The 18,176-nt window shown below is 40.3% G+C and overlaps 1 protein-coding gene across 2 annotated transcripts in view; it reads right to left on the bottom strand.

Moving 5' to 3' along the window:
- Window positions 1-18,176, bottom strand: part of LOC145409683 (uncharacterized) — a 410,883-nt gene that overhangs the window by 85,829 nt on the left and 306,878 nt on the right. For both annotated transcript variants that reach the window (XM_080280035.1, XM_080280036.1), the window contains 2 exons: window positions 10,784-10,952; window positions 905-1,012 (listed from right to left, as the gene is read on the bottom strand). In XM_080280035.1, coding sequence (XP_080136161.1) covers window positions 905-1,012; window positions 10,784-10,952 — 277 coding nt within the window. The remainder of the gene's footprint in view (window positions 1-904; window positions 1,013-10,783; window positions 10,953-18,176) is intronic.

Genomic DNA, 18,176 nt, shown 5'->3' with positions numbered 1-18,176 from the left:
ACAATTTTGAAAATCCAATGATACGACATTCAGTCTGGGGTGAGGTGGGAGGATCCTAACTCAGTCATCCCAGCAAACAAAGTCGGTGCCGTTTCCTCTCAACCTCGGATAGAAATAATGGGACTGCTCAGCTGCAGCGCTGCCAGGCGTGCGATAATTATAGTAAATGCAATATTTTGGCACACTGTGATACGCGATAGCAGGCATGTGATAATGTGATAACTTTCATTATTTCATAATCTGAAAAATAAACTGGGGATTGCAAAATTAACAAGTCTACTGTAAGACTAGTGCAACAGTAGGATTTAGTAACTCTTATGATAACCAGTATAATAATCTGGTAGGTACTTAACAGTTAAATAAATTCAATACCGTTAATTAATCACTCCACATATAAATATATTAATTCCAGAGTAATTACCGATTTATGTGAAGAAATGCCTCTGTTTATGAATGCGATAATTTTTATCAAAATGCGATAAGTTTAATGTGCCGGGTACAATAATGTGGGTTTGGGAATCTGACACGGCTGCTCAGCTGGTGACCGCCAGCTTCCCACCTCCAACACAACATTACCACCAATAGATGAGTGTTATGCATGTTTTATAAGTTTAATTAATGTGCAGTCATGCTATTTGCATGCTATTTGCTCTTTCAGGCTGACTTCTCTACATTTCAGTAATATAGATATGTTTGTTGCATTTGGTATCGTATATTTTAGCTTGAAAACTTGCCTTTGATGGGGTCCTTGAACCCTACCAATATTTTACCATTAGTTATGTGTTTCATTATACGAGAATTCATTATACGACTATGCCAAATGGAACCTAACTGCTCGTATTTTCAGGACCTCCCTGTACAAGAAAGATTCCTAAGCTGACAAGAAAACAAGCTTGTAACTGACCTGGACATGTGCTTGGCAACAAAGGTATGATCCCCGTAGATGTGTAGTTTGGTTCCCTTCTTCCTCCACTTACTCTTCTGTTGCAGTGATAGTGGGATCAGGTAGTGTCTAGGGAAAGACAGAGGAGAGAAAGACCATATGTATACAAAGTACAGGAAGTTCTCATTAAAAACAAGTTGAACCTCTAAGTATGGGTTGCATTTCACATTTTATCCTTGACATTTCCTGACAATTTTATTCAATTTGAGACAGACTTGTCAGTAGACATCTCCTGACAATTTCATTCAACTTCAGTCAGGTTTGTCACAATGAAGGTTAGATATACAATGGGGTCTCCCAATATGCGAGAATATGGTTGACAAAATGCGCAGCTTATTGGAAATTTATCATAGTAGACACCACTGAATCAATGGAAATAAATTTATATGGTCGACACCTCACCCTATCTTTATCATTTACAGTACTTCCCCATTATTGACTATCATTTTAAGAAAGACTTTTGTTCAAAGAAAGATAATAGAACTGTGAAAAGAAAGATAATAGAACTGCGACTGTGGTGTGGTAAGTTGTGCTCCATTTGTATAATTGCAGGATTAGCAACCTTACTGTGCCCGTCTACTTGCTGGCCTCCATTAACCTTGACGGTTTGTAGAATTTGCTCCATGTGCTTGAAAATAATACCCACAATCAATTCACTTAAGCCAAGTTCAAATCCAATGTTTGAGCTCCTTTTACCTTGTTTATTCAACTCTACAACCTTCATTTTCAGCTCCAATGTGATCCTCTTATTCTTGGAATGAAACAGTGGGGCCATGATGTAGCAGGTGAGCAAGAGTGGGTCTCGTACAATGCTAAAAATACCACAATATGCAAGTGCAGTGCAGGCAGACACAGACTGAGAGTCTCAAGACTTGACTTGAAAGATGCCGTGAGGGAGGGAAAGAGCAGGAAACCAATCAGCTATTGGGTGGTGGCTTTGGATACTGCTATTCTGAGTGGGAACACTGCTTTTCCCTTGCAGTCACACAACAGATTCGCATTTAGAATCATGTTTTGCATATTCAAAAATTTTATTTTTTTCCTAAGTTGAGTTTGCATTTTAGGCATTTCACATACTGAGATCCCACATATTAGGTGGCCCCAGTGTAGCTTTTACTGAGCCCCACACTACCAGAAGCCTGTTTGAAATAAATTAAAATTGTCTACTTGCAGCAAGAGTAAATATTATGGAAGTCACCCAGATTCATGGGGTTAATCTGCTCTCTATCTCTCCTCAAGCTGAACAAAAACATCCAAGGTACCATAAAAAACAAATAAATAAATCTATCTATCTATCTATTGCCAGACGCCTCAATCCTGCAAGGGGTGGCCACAAACAAACCGCCTCCATGTCACCATGTCCCACGCCATTTCACTGCCCTCCCCCAACTCACACCCTCCCCTCTCATATACCTTTCGACTCCATCCCTCCATCTCATCCCCAGCCTCCCCTACCTCTCCTTCCCTCCACCTCACTCACATATGCTAGTCTCGTTAGTCTCTCGTTCTCCATCCTCTCCCCATGGCCAGTCCACCTCAATGTATTTCTCCTAACGCTTTCTGTCACATCAACACCACATCAAAATGCTCCTTCACATCCTCATTTGTCAATCTGTCTCTCCATGTGACTCCACAGGTTCCTCTCAAATAACTCATTTTCATTGCTCTCACTCTTGACTTGTGTCCCTCCAACGACACCCAAGCTTCACTTCCAAATGTTAGAGTTGGTATCACAATACTGTCATGTAGTAACTTTTCACTTCCATGCTCACTTCCCTATTTCTTATCACTGCTTTCAAGGAACCAGCAACCTTTCTTCCTTGCTGTACCTTTCAAGCACTTCACCCTCCAAACTTCCATCCTTACTCATCACACTACCCAAGTACTTAAACACACTCACATTTTCCATTTCCTCCTCATCCAGCCTCACTGTACATTCATTGACTTCACTTCTCTCGAAAACCATAACTTTACTCTTCCCTACATTCATCTTTAGATTCCGTTTCTTACACACTCTCCCAAACTCATCCACCAAGCCTTGCAGCTCCCCTTCATATTCACTTAAAAACACAGTATCATCTGCAAACAACAGTACAGGGAGTTTCCAAACACTGCCCTCTCTCTTTACGGCCACTCCAACATCCACCGCCCTATGTTGTATCTCTTTTATAACCCCATCCATGTACGGATTGAGCAACCATGAAGACATGACAAATCCCTGTTTCAATCCAACCTTCAAACAGAAAAACTGACTCAGTTCACTATCCACATGCACTGCAGCCTTAGCACCGTCATACATATTCTTCACAGCATTCAAGAACTTCCCATCTACTCCATATATTCTTAATACTTTCCACAATCCTTATCTATCCACCCTGTCATATGCTGTCTCCAAATCCATGAAGGCTGCATACAACTTCTTTCCCATCTCTAGAAACTTTCCCACTAAAGACCTATGGATGAATATCTGATCTACACAACCTCTTCCCTTCCTAAAACCACCTTCTTTTTCGTCAATTAATTCCTCTGTTATTTCCCTAACTCTGTCAATAAGTATCCTACCATATACTTTGCCCATTGCACTAAGATGACAAATGCCCCCTATAACTACCACACACATCCTTTTCCTTTGTACTGGGGAATAATTATACCTGACTTACCTCCAGAACTCGACCCTCCTCTCAGGCCAATCCGCACAATGTGCAGATGGGCCTGGGAGGAAGGTATGGAAGCTGTTACATTCCCTATCCATTCTACTACTATCTCTCCCCATTGCTTCAGCATTTCACCACACACTCCATCAATTCCTGGGGCTTTCCCCATATTGACTTTCTTCACTGCATACACTACTTCCATCCTACTGATCTCTTCCTCCTTTCTCACCACCCTCCTTCTTCCAGCCATTCCCCAGTCACTTGTACTCACTTTACTTTCATTCTCTATGTTTAACCCCTTAACCGCGGGGCGTCACTTTCGTGACGCTTGGGAGCAAGGGATCATACCGCGGGGCGTCACTTTTGTGATTCTGTGTTATTTTGAATTCACCCGGGCTTCCAAGTGGGGGCTTGTATCATCTATCAGTACTGCCAATGTCCAACACTAGTCAGCACTCCTAATCTCATCTGTACTCCCATCCATTGTTGACAATTTAGCCATTTCTCCCCGTTCTTGACTCCCCTCCCTACCCCCCCTCCATTACCCTATCCTCTCGCCTGCCCGGCCGTGCTACGCTAAGTAAATCTTCCCTGGAATTTTTCACTGATTTCATCCATTGAAATAAGCCCTATGTCCTATTCTTATACCAAATAATATATACAAGAAAGAAATAAGGTAAGTGAGAGTGCCATACACCTGGAATTGGCTAATTATCACCTGACAACACCTCACGTGCACTCGTTCGCTAATTTTCGCAGTTTTTTTCCCCTTGAAATATGCCATATAATCTATTTTCGTAATAAATATACATGTAAGGAGGGAAGGGAGAAGCCTAAGTGATATTTACATTCACCTGGAACTACCTAATTTATAATGTATTGTCTAGATTTCCTGCCAATCATATCAGTGCTAGACAAAGCTGTTTCAAGATATAACATTGGTAGCTCTGAATATATATCTCCTAAGTAGGCCTCTAATCTATTTTCGTAATAAATATACATGTAAGGAGGGAAGGGAGAAGCCTAAGTGATATTTACATTCACCTGGAACTACCAAATTTATAATGTATTGTCTAGATTTCCTGCCAATCATATCAGTGCTAGACTTAGCTGTTTCAAGAAGTAATATTGGTAACTCTGAATAACCCCTAGCAGGCCTCCACGCTGGTCCTCCGTTATCAGTTCACTCTCATCTTCCGAGGCGAGAGTACGTATGTTTCTTCTTGCTGACTTCAAGGCCTTTTTTCACCCCCATGCAAATGGCCCTGTGACCTTTACCCCCTACTAAACCTCGTGTGGAAAGAGGTAAAGGGCTGACAATTGATAAAAGAGTGACTACGATCTTTCTATTGAGTAAAACAGTGCAAGTGGAATTGTAAATAATGTGTAAATAATGTGTAAACAGCAAGTGAAAGTAATGAATGTAAATATACGTGAACAATGGAAAATAGTTTTATAAGTTATTTCAAGTGACAGTGCACAACACAGTGTAAATAAAATAGAAATGTAAATACAGTAATCACCCCAATATCCGGATCAATAGAGCCATCGGTAGGTTCGGATATTGGTTTTGTCCGGATATTGGGCCCCAGCTTATGGACTTGTACTTACGGACCCTAACACAGAGAAACACCTATACAACTCCCTCCGGACATGCATAGCACCTATTTAACACCCAAATCACACCAATAAGGCACATAAATGACTGAAATAAATGCAATAGACACATAAAATGTGGGTTTAGAAGTATGTTCATACATTAATAAACATTCTGGTACTTATGGACTCTAACCGAACCTAACCTAACCGAACCTAACCGAACTCTGAAAAACACATTCCTACTGCACATGCATGAGGTAAGTTTAGTATGGAAAGAAGTACAGTATGACACTTTCTGGTAAGTATAGTATGGGAAAAAATACAATATGAAACATTCTGGTAAATATAGTATGGAAAATAGTACAACATGAAACATTTTGGCTACTTACAGCAAGTCCCTGGCCACCTCGATGAATAACCGCCTCCTCTCGGACTCTGACAGTAAGAACGATTTCCTGAAGCACTTGCACTACACTCTTCCTGAAGTCTTGCACTGAACTTAGTCACTAACACACAGAAGTCCGTTCTTTCACAGTGTTCACTTTAGTCCAAATAATGTTCCATTAAATTTAAGTGTTGCACATTAACTTTTCCCAAGTTTTTTTAAGTTTCCAAAGCCAAAACAAAGAAGGTTAGTTACGTTAAATTTCTTTTCTACTTAGTCTTTTCTCCCAACTTGAAAACCTTAACACAACACACCGTTTTTTTCACTGCACAACACTCAAAATTCCCGTGTGGTCTAGTGGAGAAGTTCTTGCTGTTTATTCACCGTCAGAGCCCGAGAGTATCACTGGCAGGCGTCCAAGGGGTGCATCGGTGGGTAGTGGTGATGGCGTACCGACTACAGAAGACTCTGAAGACAGCCGCAAACTCACGTCGAGCGGTGACTCCACTGTAGCTGATGTGCTGGGCTGTGGCTCGGAGCATGAGGGCCTGTCTTGGGGAGGCAACGGAGTGGAACCAGGGCTTGGCACAGCGGGGGTCACGGGCCTGAAAAAACTGTCAATCGTTGACTGACGCAAGGACCGACGATTCTGGCGATTGATGATGCGCTGCCGGAAAGCACGCACTTCCTCCACGAGTCCCAAGGGCCCCATCTCCCTGTCGCAGTCCGGGTGTTCCAGGTAGTCTAGGACGAACTCTAGATGTTCCCGGAGTGCGCTCAGCTTGGGGATGGCTGGAGTAGTGTCCTGCTGGGCGGAGTCTGCATCATCATCGCCTTCGTCGTCGGAATCTTCAAGTTCGGGACTGACACCAGCAACCGAAGACGCGATCTCGATATCTGACAACGTCTGATACCCAGGATCGCCCTCGTCGTCGTCCAACCACTCACGAACATCGTCCACATCAACATCGTCGCCGTGCGTACGTAGCCATGCATGGAAGTCATCCACGTCAAACCCTAGGAAATCGTACTCCACATCTGTTCCGAGAAGCAGACGAGACCAACCATTTTCAAGAGTTTTCACAGGGACTTCCTTCCATGCACTAGCCCAGTTGTACAGCGCAGACTTGATGTTGTAGCGGCGAAGGTTTTCCAAAGTCCGCTTGCCTCGAGTGTCACGTCCTTCCCTGCGCTCGTCCTCGTCCTCGAGAACCACCATCAGTCGTCCAGGAACTTCCGACGGTACAGGCGCTTTGTTGCCACGATCACTCCTTGGTCCATTGGTTGAATGAGAGCAGTCGTATTAGGTGGCAGAAACATGCACCTAATACGGCCATTCTCAGCAACCAAGTCCTTGTCGCACGGGTGGGCAGGTGCATTGTCGAGGAGAAGGAGAGCCTTTACCTGGTCGCGAGGAATTCCCAGTGTCTTCGTCTGGTAATGTATGACCTCCTTGACGAAGTGATGGTGAAACCAGTCTTTGAAAATCACAGCTGTGAACCATGCTTTCAAAGAATGGTACCATACGACAGGAAGGACATCCATCACCCCACGAAGGCACCGAGGCTGCTTTGCACGGCCAACAATAACGGGCTTAAGCCGGTGCATGCCGTTAGCATTGGCGCAACACAAAGCAGATATCCGTTCCTTAGAAAGCTTGCGGCCAGGTACACGCTTCTCCGTCTCATCGGCGAGAGTGTTCGTTGGCACCGAGCGATAGAATAGGCCAGTTTCGTCAGCGTTATAGACTTGACCGAGTGAGGCCCTCCCTGTCGATCAAGCCTTTCACCTTGTGCCGAAACTCGTCCACTCCATCCTCGTTAGCGTCCAATGCTTCGCCATGTGCTTTACGGTTAGTAAGGCCATGTCGCAACTTGAACGCGAAGAGCCAACCCTCGGATGCCTTGAAGTCTAGGGCGTCGTGAAGCCTTGCAAACTTCTCAGCAGCAGCCTTCAGCTCCGTTCCACGTACCATCACACCAGCTGCACGTTGCTGTCGATACCAAATCAACGTGGAGCGGTCGATCTCTGCATACTTGGGAGTAAACATAACCTTCCTCTCCACGTTGCGTTTGCTTCTCGACGAGAAGTCAGCCGTGTACTGCATGAGCTTGTCTCGGGAACGCTTGATATCAAACAAAGTCGACCGGGCCAGGTTGAACTCGCGGAGAATGCGAGAGGAAGACCAACCCGCATCAACCTTCTCCAATATCTCCCGTTTCTTCTCCAGAGTCAACACCACTCTCTTCCTTTTCTCAGGAGGCGGGGCCATCATCACACACACTAAGAGTAGGGCAGAGAGCAGCAGGAGGCCTTGCAGCAAGTACGGCACCACCACAAAAGCGAGCACGTGGGCAGCCATGACGAAGAGCGTAGGTCTAGTCGCGGTGAGAGACAGGCGGGAAGTGGGGAGGATGCAGCGGCGCTCTATCGGACGTCGGAGGAATGACGAACCAAAACAATGCTCTCACGCGGCGCGCGCGGCAAGTTCAAATTACGGACGGCAAAAAATCGATTTTTTTTCCAATTTTTTTGGATTTTCGGACCATTTTGGGAATGTTTGATCCCAGGACGATAAGGTTCGGTTAGTGGGGATGTTCGGTTATTGGGCGTCCGGATATTAGAGGGATTACTGTAATGTAAATAAAATAGAGAACGTAAATAGAAATGTAAATGAGTAGTATTATAAGAATACGAGTATATACCCTAGGAGTAATGAAAGTGAAAGTTTCACTCTAGCATGTCTGAATGCTATGAGTTATGAGAGTGAAGATGAAAGTGACATTCACTCTCAATGCCAGTATACAGGACGAGAAAGTGAATGCTACGTATTTTACTGAAAGAAATTGAATCCCTACAGTGACAATAAACTAATACTACTGAAGGAAACTTATGGATAAAGACTGTAGATATATATAAGTGTTATATAGTAATAGAAATATAAAGTGTGGGGGGTTTTATGAATAATAAATGACAGACTACCAAGAGCGAACTAGTGCCAGTGCGACGATCAGACGCGCTCGTAATTTCCATTGCTTTCACAGTTTTTTTTTTTTAGTATGGATCCCAAACTACTTGAAAATTGTAGAATAGTGTTTATAGTGTTTGTATCTGGCTGTGGTAATCATATTACGGGTTGTCGGGAAGTGTAAAGTGGAGACTTTGTTACCCTACTTCAGAGGTCTCCACAAGTCCTACGGTAACCGACGAAGGCTCAACAATCATTCCAGGAGAAAGCTGAAGGTATGTGCCATAAGCATATGTAATTTTATTATTCTAGGACTAATAACTGATTTTTGGCAAATATTTTTTGAGAGTCTGTCGGAGCCCAAATAACCCCGCGGCACACGCAAGTCATTGGTAAACAAGCCCGCAGTGTAGGGGTTAACAGTTCCTTAAAGTGTTCTCTCCATCTGTTCACTTTTTCTCCCTTATCCACAGTCAATCTACCATTTTTAACTTTCACTCCCCTACTAACTTCTTTATCACCCTCTATAACTCTCTTTACCTCCTTCCAAAACATTTTCTGACATTCCCCCCACTTTACATTGAAATCCCTTCTAAAGTCCTCATCCACTCTCTTCTTACTCTCTCCCACTAATCTTTTCACCTCTCTCTTCCTCTCTACACATAATTCTCTCTTCCATTTCTCAGCTTCCTCCTTGCCTCTGCTTCCCATCCACTCATTATATGCTTTCTTCTTTAGTGCCACAGCCTGCCGCACCTCTTCATTCCACCATGCTGTTCCGTGCACCCTCTTTTGTCTTCTCTTCACCTCACACACCATCTCACATGCTGCACAGATTTCTTCAATGAAAATTTTGCACACACCTTCCATCTCCCACATCTGCTCCAAATCATATTCACCTAATCACTACTTCACTTCTCTCGTATATTCTGCCTTTTTTCTATCATCTTGCAACCCTTGTATGGATTCAAGGGATCAAGTGGTTGTATTTTTGTGTATCAAACACTTCTTTTGGATAGGAACTGAGATACTTTTTACTGCCACATTATTCCTTGTACAGTCTAGTTAGCCCTCATTTAAAGCTATTTTATTATTAAGGCAGTATAAAACAAAAATATATTCTTCATGTAAGGTTGGTCACAGTTAATTAAAGTTTATTTCTTTTAATCAGTGTTACAAACCAGAAGTAATGTGCTGTACCTGTTTCACTTAAACCAACAATTTGCCTGTACATATCATATACCTTACTTGGGAACTTAGTGTTTATGGCATGTTTACATTTGAAAGGAGTAATATATGATGGATTCTTCCTGTGTTTAGCAAAGAACCCCTTCATCTTGTGCTGGTTGCATTTTGGAGTACTTCACCTCCAGATACACTACAATTGTTGTGTGTAGTAACTCCCCCCCCCCCCAGAGAAGGATGACTTCATATGGTGGCACTGACATTACTGGGTAATGCAGCATGACTAGTTATACAATCATCCCTCAACTCCCTCCTCTTCCCCCAAAAGGAAGATGATGGCCTGAAGGACAACTTCTGCCTGCAATGCGCTGGGTTCACATTCAGATGAGCCTGGGGCCATAACAACATGAAGTATTTTTCATTATTATCTGACTATCACTAAAGTATGTTATGAAAAAAATAGAACAGATGTGAGGGCATTTACCTCATAAACACCCCTAAACCCTTCAATCTGATTATGCATTCTTCAACTTATTGCCGGACCCTCCCAGGGGCCAGCCTATAAATGCAAGTATCACAGGTTACTTAACTGAATTGCTGCCTTACTGAAGCACTGATTTGAAACAAGCCTCTGTGACAGTTACAGGTGTATCCTAAAATGATTCCCAGGGATGCGAGTCCTATCTAGTTGAGAATTTCATAAATACTTTACAACTGTTTATGAATATAAAGTTAAATATAAAAATGATCTCTTTAGGAAAGTTTTAGGCTCCTAGGCTGTTTTGGGCCCAAAAGCCTTATGAATCCAGCAGTAAACAACTAACCTATTCCATTTATTGCTTTCTCAACACAATTTTATTTAGCTATGAAGAGACTTTCTGAACTGGAGAGGTTTGACAGCTTATAGTCATTATGAACACCTCTACTTACAGTACACAGATCCTTCCCAAGTTGGGGTTGCAAGAATAAATCAGAAATATGCCTTCTAGTTAATGAAATAAACATCATGAACATTCTTTAAACTAAATGCAATACAGCATATGACTTACTTATGAACTCCATTCTCAGTGGTCTCAATAATAAGGGTGGATGCTTCATTGATATACGTGCGTGTGGATGAACCGCTGATGGCTGATGCATCACTTAAGGAAGACCGGGTCGAGCCGGCTCCATCACCACCACCCCCACCACCCACACCAGGAGGCACTGATAACAGCCCTAGGACAGATGGCGAAACAAATGTACACTGTATCTCATACATACCATATGGCTGCATTTATTTAGTTCTGAGTCTTATAAACATGTGTACAGGGTGAGGGAAATGTAAGCCTGAGTATGCATCTCATAATGACCAAATCAGAAATTAGTTGAGACTTAGATGTACTTGTATATGAGTGCTAGGGGTACAGTAATTCCTCACCTAACACTATACATGTGTTCCTAAACCTACTGTAAAATGAAAATAACTTAAATCAAGGGTTATTTTCTAACAGGAAAGAGTATGGTACCTTCGGTGGATCAATACAGTGAATGAATGTGAGAAAGCGAGCCATGGAAGTTAATAAATACAGGAAACTGACGGGGAACTGAGTTGGTTGGATGAAATATGTAGCAAAGAATACATGAGAAGGGTCTCAAACCCAGTTTTCAAACTGACAGTAAAGAGCTTGACTATCTGGTAGGTAGTGTGAAGCACAATTACTTAGACATGCTATACGGTATATAGTAGCTGCCAAAAAATATGAGCAGATGGTTATGTCTGTAAGGTAGAGCTATGATTCTGTGGTCTTGGATGATGAATGAATGAATGCCTGGCCCACTGCACTGGCCATGCTGTTGATAATTCTCCCTCTATCAGGCTTTTTCTTTCTTTGCTTTCTGAACCTACCTCATAGCATCCTTAGGTGGGAAAAATAGGTCATGATGATGATAATTAAAGGTGAAGTTAATTAATACTGCATGCATTTTAAAGAATAAATGATATACTATACTGTGGTAAATGTTACTGTGAGCTGCAGCAGCTCTGAATGAATAATGGCATACTGTACTATGAGAGGGATATTCCTATATTGATTAACAGCACTACAGTGAAAAGTGTCAAGTAAAAGAATGTTAAATGAGGAATTACTGTATCAAGAGAATAATTACTCCAGCAACTAAATATTACATTCTGAATCACTCAGAAAAAGAAATCTGAATAATGTATGTTTAGTAATATCATTTGGGGAACCTGGATAATGGAGCCTAACCCTTACATAACAGTGATGTATTAACTTTGCCTATACTTGTTACCTCCATATATTTTCATTCAGCTTAGGGGAGACCACTTGTATTTAACCCTTTAACCATGGGTGTCATTCCAGAGTGACATTGCAAAAACTGGACCAAACCGTGGGTGTCATTCGGAATGTTTGTGAATATTTTGAATACCGCGCGTTTTTCCGCGCGCCAATTGTTTCAAGGGAGAGTAGCTATTAAGTTCTTTCACTCCAGCCGACCCCCCACCTCCCTCCTCCCACCCCCCGGGCCCCCCACCCCACCCCTGACCAAACACACATCAGTATCTGTCCAGCTGTGTGAGTGACAACAGCGCTGATGTGGCAGTGAAGTGCGGGCAATTACAGTGCCTTTTACCTGCCTCAGTGAACACAGAGTGGGTGTTTATCGTATGTGCAGTGTTCATAAATGTTTATAGTATTATTATCAGAATGAGGTTGGCATTTGGTAATGGTGTGTGAGCGAAAAATAGTGATTTTAGATCGCTCACTTCTAATGGCACTGCCCATCCAGTGATAGTCAACAAAATCATGAAACCTACATCATTGCAAAGCCGAAGGTTAGTACTTTCTGATAGTACCTTATTTTTCGCTCTAGATTTATTCTGTGCAGAGTTATAAAGGTTTAAAGTTTGTTTACATTTTGGCTGGAACCCCTGCTGGGGGGGGGGGGCAGTCGGGTCAAAACAATGCCCGCGGTTAAAGGGTTAAGTGATTTATGAATATGCTATACCTAAACCCTCAATTACAAAAAGTCTCTCCTGAAGTGAACAAAAATGTCTGAAGATAGCAAGAAAAACTCCTCAGGCTGAAGTGGTAAAAACTTCTATCACCACGTTGCATTATGCTGTATATGAAAAAAATCAAACATGTTTAAATATGCGAATCTGATATCAAGCCACTGGAATACACCTGCACTGTACTGGAGTAAAAAACTTATACAAATCTAATGCTCATGAGGATGCCAAAAATTTTTAAGGCATAATCTATTCTTGATCCCCATATATGGAAAAAAGATCATCTAACCATGCAAGCAAATGCATATTCTGAAGTCTAATCATGCACAGACAGGCATATATGACCATGCACATACACATTCACATTGTTTATATGAAAACTAAGCTTACACATTTGTTGTGCATTAATTACTAGTCAGAATATATTTAACATATCTTTGATAAGTTGTACACAATATGTTGCTTTGTAGATTCACCTTCTAATTGCCTTCTTACCTACACCTCTGCTTCTCCAGTGTTAGGTGTCATTCTAAATCTTCATGTGGAATTATTCCTGACTGGCAGTTGGGACCTTATTTCTGCTTGCCCTTCTTTAGTTTTACACAAATACAGTATACTGGGTATACAGCAATGTGACCTAAACAATATCATCAGGCCAAACTATAAATACCACTAATGTTTTTCCTGTCTCAGTTGATCAAAAGCTGAAATAAGTGAATATTTTTAAATAATAGCAGATATGTTCTGAAGTGGGTACAGTAAGTCCTCATTATATCTCAGGGATGTGTTCCAAAATATCACAAAGTTTTCATACAACTGGTGCCGGTACTATAAATTGGAGGGTATTGGTAAGCAGGCTTACAAGGGTACAGGTAGGAATGAACTTCAGTAGGTTATGTTGTTGTAAAAGACTAAGAAATTAACTGTGAAAAGGACAGGAAAAAAACAATAACACAGTTATAATAAGGACTTACTCTACCAAGCAAGGAGAGGTATTATAAGCTTTCTATATCTTACAAGCAATTGGTTATATGTTAACTCCTTAGCTCAGATGAAATATTTTTCCTATTACTCCTGCTACCACCATGCAATTTTATTCACTTCATGAACAATGTTTCACAGTGAAGAGGTTAATGACAGTTGTCTCCAACCCCTCCATTTTGAAAACTGCATCCTAACATGAATAAAATATTGTAATCTGGAAAAAGCAAGATTCAAAATAGTAAAATGTATGTCATCCAACTGAAGACATTAACAGCATAAGAGACAAGGAGATGCTGATTGACAGGAACCAGTAAACAAGATAATGGAGCTCTCAAACTTAAAATATTCACTATAAATATTATCAAATTCGGAATAAACATACAATCAGTCCACATTTAAAGTCTAGGATGTGTCCAGGCAACATGTAACTTTAAACAAAACAACTTGAAGTGAGACTATGCTTCTGGTTCATGACTGAGGGGTTATATATACAGTATATATATATATATATATATATATATATATATATATATATATATATATATATATATGGTTCATGACCGAGGGGTTAAATATATATATAAATATAAATAATTATATATATATATATAATTTCTTATTTTAAAAATTTTACAATGAATTAGCACATATACCCATCAATGACCAGGTAAAAAACTATAGCTGTGCATAATGGTTCCAGGACCAACTATAAAATACAGTATCATACCAGGTAGCTCTATTAGGTATCTGAAGCTGCATAAAACTTACATCACTACAAGAATTATGTGCCATTATAATACAACTGAAAAAAAAAAATGCTGTTGTGGGTTGTGGACTGTCCCTCTCAGTACAGTGATTTCTATTTTTAGTTAAATCTTGCCATTTCTAGGGATTTATTTTACCCAGCTTTGGAGAAGTTTCTCAAACTAGAAGGGTTATACAAATCTTCAACTAACCTTTCACTACAATAGGTCTCCCCTGGCCTAAATAAAACTGTTTGGTAGCAACAAAAACAACATAAAAATGATGTCTTTGGACTAATGGAGCTAACCATCCTACTGACTCCAGGGGATCTCTCTCTCTCTCTCTCTCTCTGTTAATTCTTCCTGCAACCAGACAGTTTTGTTAACCTTGAGTTAGACCTTTAGTAGTGAAGGGGTTAGTGATGCTTACCAGGCAAATGTAATTCCTCCAGTGCAAAACACTTCTCCTAAGCTGAGTAAAATCATCCGGAAATGGCAAAAATAAAATAACAAAAATAATTCCCAGATATTGTTGGCTGACTTCAATTTGACTCTCACAGTACATTATTCAAACTAAGCAAATAAAGGTGTCAGCAGGTCTCTGATTTTTTATTGTCATATATGAAAGATTTGTAATTACCTCCGCCAAGGAGGTTATGTTTTGGCCCGTGTTGGTTTGCTTGTCTGTCTATTTGCAAGATTACTCAAAAAATTTTGAAAAGATTTTGATGACATTTTGTGGAAGGGTGGGCCATGGGCCAAGGAAAAAAATAACAACATTTTGGGGTGGATCCAGATCTGGATCCAGAGTATCCCACACAATATCTCCAAAAGTTCTCAATGAATTTCTATGAAATTTTGTGGAAATGTGGGCCATGGACCAAGAAATAATTGCTTAAATTTTAGGGTGGATCCGAATCCTGATCCTACATCCACAGATCCGGATCCTGGATTACTCAAAAGGTTATGAACGAAGTTTGATAAAATTTTGTGGAAGGACGGACCATGGGCCAAGGAAGAAATTGTTAAATTTGGGGGTGGATCCAGATCTGGAGTACCCTGCACAATATTTTCAAAAGTTTTCAATGAAATATTGTGGAAACGTGGGCCATGGACCAAAAAACAACTGATTAAATTTAGGGGCGGATCTGGATCCAGACCCTTTTTAATGGCAATGGCATTGGCGGAGGTAAGTGCTCTCTGAGTACTTTCTTTATTAGATGTTAGATGTGATTAGCCTGCATTCCATATTACAGTGTGGTCAGTAACAATACAGAAAGGTTATACATATTCTATCATCACATATTTAAATTATCAATCTGAAAAATATGGGGCTTTTCCACACCTTTGTGGTCACAGTTGGAATAATATGAACCTCATAGACTGGCACTGATAACAACCCTATGACTGGTTCCTGTACATCAGTACCTCCCCAAAGAAGAATTAGACAAAGAGTCACTGACTCACCATCAACACAACATCCAGGGGTGGGTGAAGAGAGGAAGGCAGTGGATGTCAGGAGAAGAATGAACAGCAGTTAGGGAAGAGGACAGCAGACCATACAAAAAAAAAAAAAAAAAAAAAAAAAAAAAAAAAAAAAAATGAATAGACCATAAAAGAAATTACAAAGACTGTTTAGTTATTTAAGAAAAGCAGTGTTATGGAGTTATGCATATTGGTTATTCTAAAGTTCTGAAGCAAGGTGAGTGGTAAAATAATTAACCACTTGAATCTAGGTGATGTAAATTTTAGTTTATTCTTGCTATCAGATCATTTTATTCATCACAGAATAGGCCTCTCGTAATGGAGAGGTTTATAAAGCTATATCAAACCTCTCCATTTCAGTGTCTATCATTTGCTAAATAAAATCATTTGATGGCAGAAATAAGATAAAAATGGCATCATCAAACTCAATGGGTTAATAACCAAACATAAGTGTAAAATAGTAGGAAGATATCAATGACATGGAGGTTATAATGCAACAATGAATTACTGTATTTGAAAAATACAGAAATAAAACCCTTTCAACCCAAGGGGCTACTCTTTAGCAGTTTTTCATCTTCTGGCATTAGACACAACAAAGCACTAAGAACATCCATGGCTGCAGGGATCATTTTTAACTCCTTCAACCCAACAGCTCTCCTTGGCTGAATAAACTTATCCAACATAGCCACAATCATATGAAAGTACATCCTTGGGCTGAGGGGGTTATATTAAATACAATGTAAGCCTGCATATTCTCACAATTCAGTCACTGTACCCTACAGTCTAATTTTCAACTGATGCATATCTTTATTTCACATAATTTGTTTTGTTCTCACTTAGTTACTGCAAATCTGTATAAGGCAATATTAAAATCATAATTTGTCTCCTAAAAATCAAATTGACAGAATACTGTACTGTGGTTAGTAAGACTCCAATCAGTATCTCTTAAGGAGGTACCTGAACACTCTTCCACACAGTTCAAGAACAATTTCTTAACTTCTATGAAAAATCATCTTAATGACTGGCATTACTACCTCCATTAGTTAACACTGTCTGCACTGTGGTAGCTGATTTCAAAATGAATATATTTAAGTCACAGAGTACAGTACCAAGCCAAAACACATACCTATGATAAGTAAATCCTTAATATGTTCAACAGTGGATTAGTCAAGACCGTAAAACATTTGTAGCCATTTGCATAAGAGTTTTTTCATTTCATTTACATTTGCTCAGCCTGATTAATAATTTGGGGTGAAGTAAAAAAATTTCTTATTAAAAAGAGGCTAAACTATTCCACTGCAGAATAAAATACCAGGCTGCAAACCCGTGCTGAAATATATGCTTCAAATTTTATGTAGTGAAAATGATTTTACTTCAAGAATATACTGTAGTCTCTGTAAATGCAACAGTCATTAATTCAGTTTTATTGATATTCTTTCTTAGACTCACCTACAAATATATAAGCATCATTATTTGGTATAAGTACTACAGCCAATCTGTAATACAGTATACTGTATAATTTTTCATAGCGTTGGATTTTTTTTTTTTTTCACTACTGGAGGACACTGTCAGTATATCTTACAAAAGAAAAAAAGCTGTTTCACTGACATCTTCCTTGTCATATACAAGCATAGTGAAGTAAAGCATTTCATCCCAAAACAGTTAATCTTGAAGAATGGTGCTACGAATCCTCTCATGTACTTACACGTGATGTTCATTCTACTGCATCAAAGTTCCTCCATCAAAGACATGGCACAGTGACAACAGTAGTAACAATGCTACATTATTACAATAGACCCTCCACTTGCACAAATGGAAAAAATCATTACTGGGTCATTTATTGTACAGTAAAATCACGCCAATTGCATGTTGGTGGTCGGGAAAGGCGTCCCTGACAACTGAACCCACCAATGCCATTTGGTTTTCCCACTTCTTATTCCTTTAAACCTCTTCAGTGACAATATCATACATCTGTTTTACTTTCTCTCTGTGGAGTAGTCCCTTAGAAAGCATATCAGTAGTCTAGCTGGGGTCATAGGGGGCCTTCAGTAGGCAAGATGGAGTCAGGCAGAGGGTTGGTTAATGCATCATATTTTTAAAGTGGGACCTGTATCTCCCCGTGTGCAGGCCCTGGATGTGCATTATCCTTAGTCCACCTTAGCCTGCACATGCACAGGGTTTACTGTAAAGTAAGTCCTTGTTATATGCTACTTTTTT

The sequence above is a fragment of the Coenobita brevimanus genome, chromosome 82 (assembly GCF_032717465.1).
Source record: "Coenobita brevimanus isolate Jiangsu-jjx chromosome 82, ASM3271746v2, whole genome shotgun sequence".
NCBI classification, from domain to species: Eukaryota; Metazoa; Arthropoda; class Malacostraca; order Decapoda; family Coenobitidae; genus Coenobita; species Coenobita brevimanus.
This window is presented reverse-complemented; position numbering and strand designations above follow the sequence as displayed.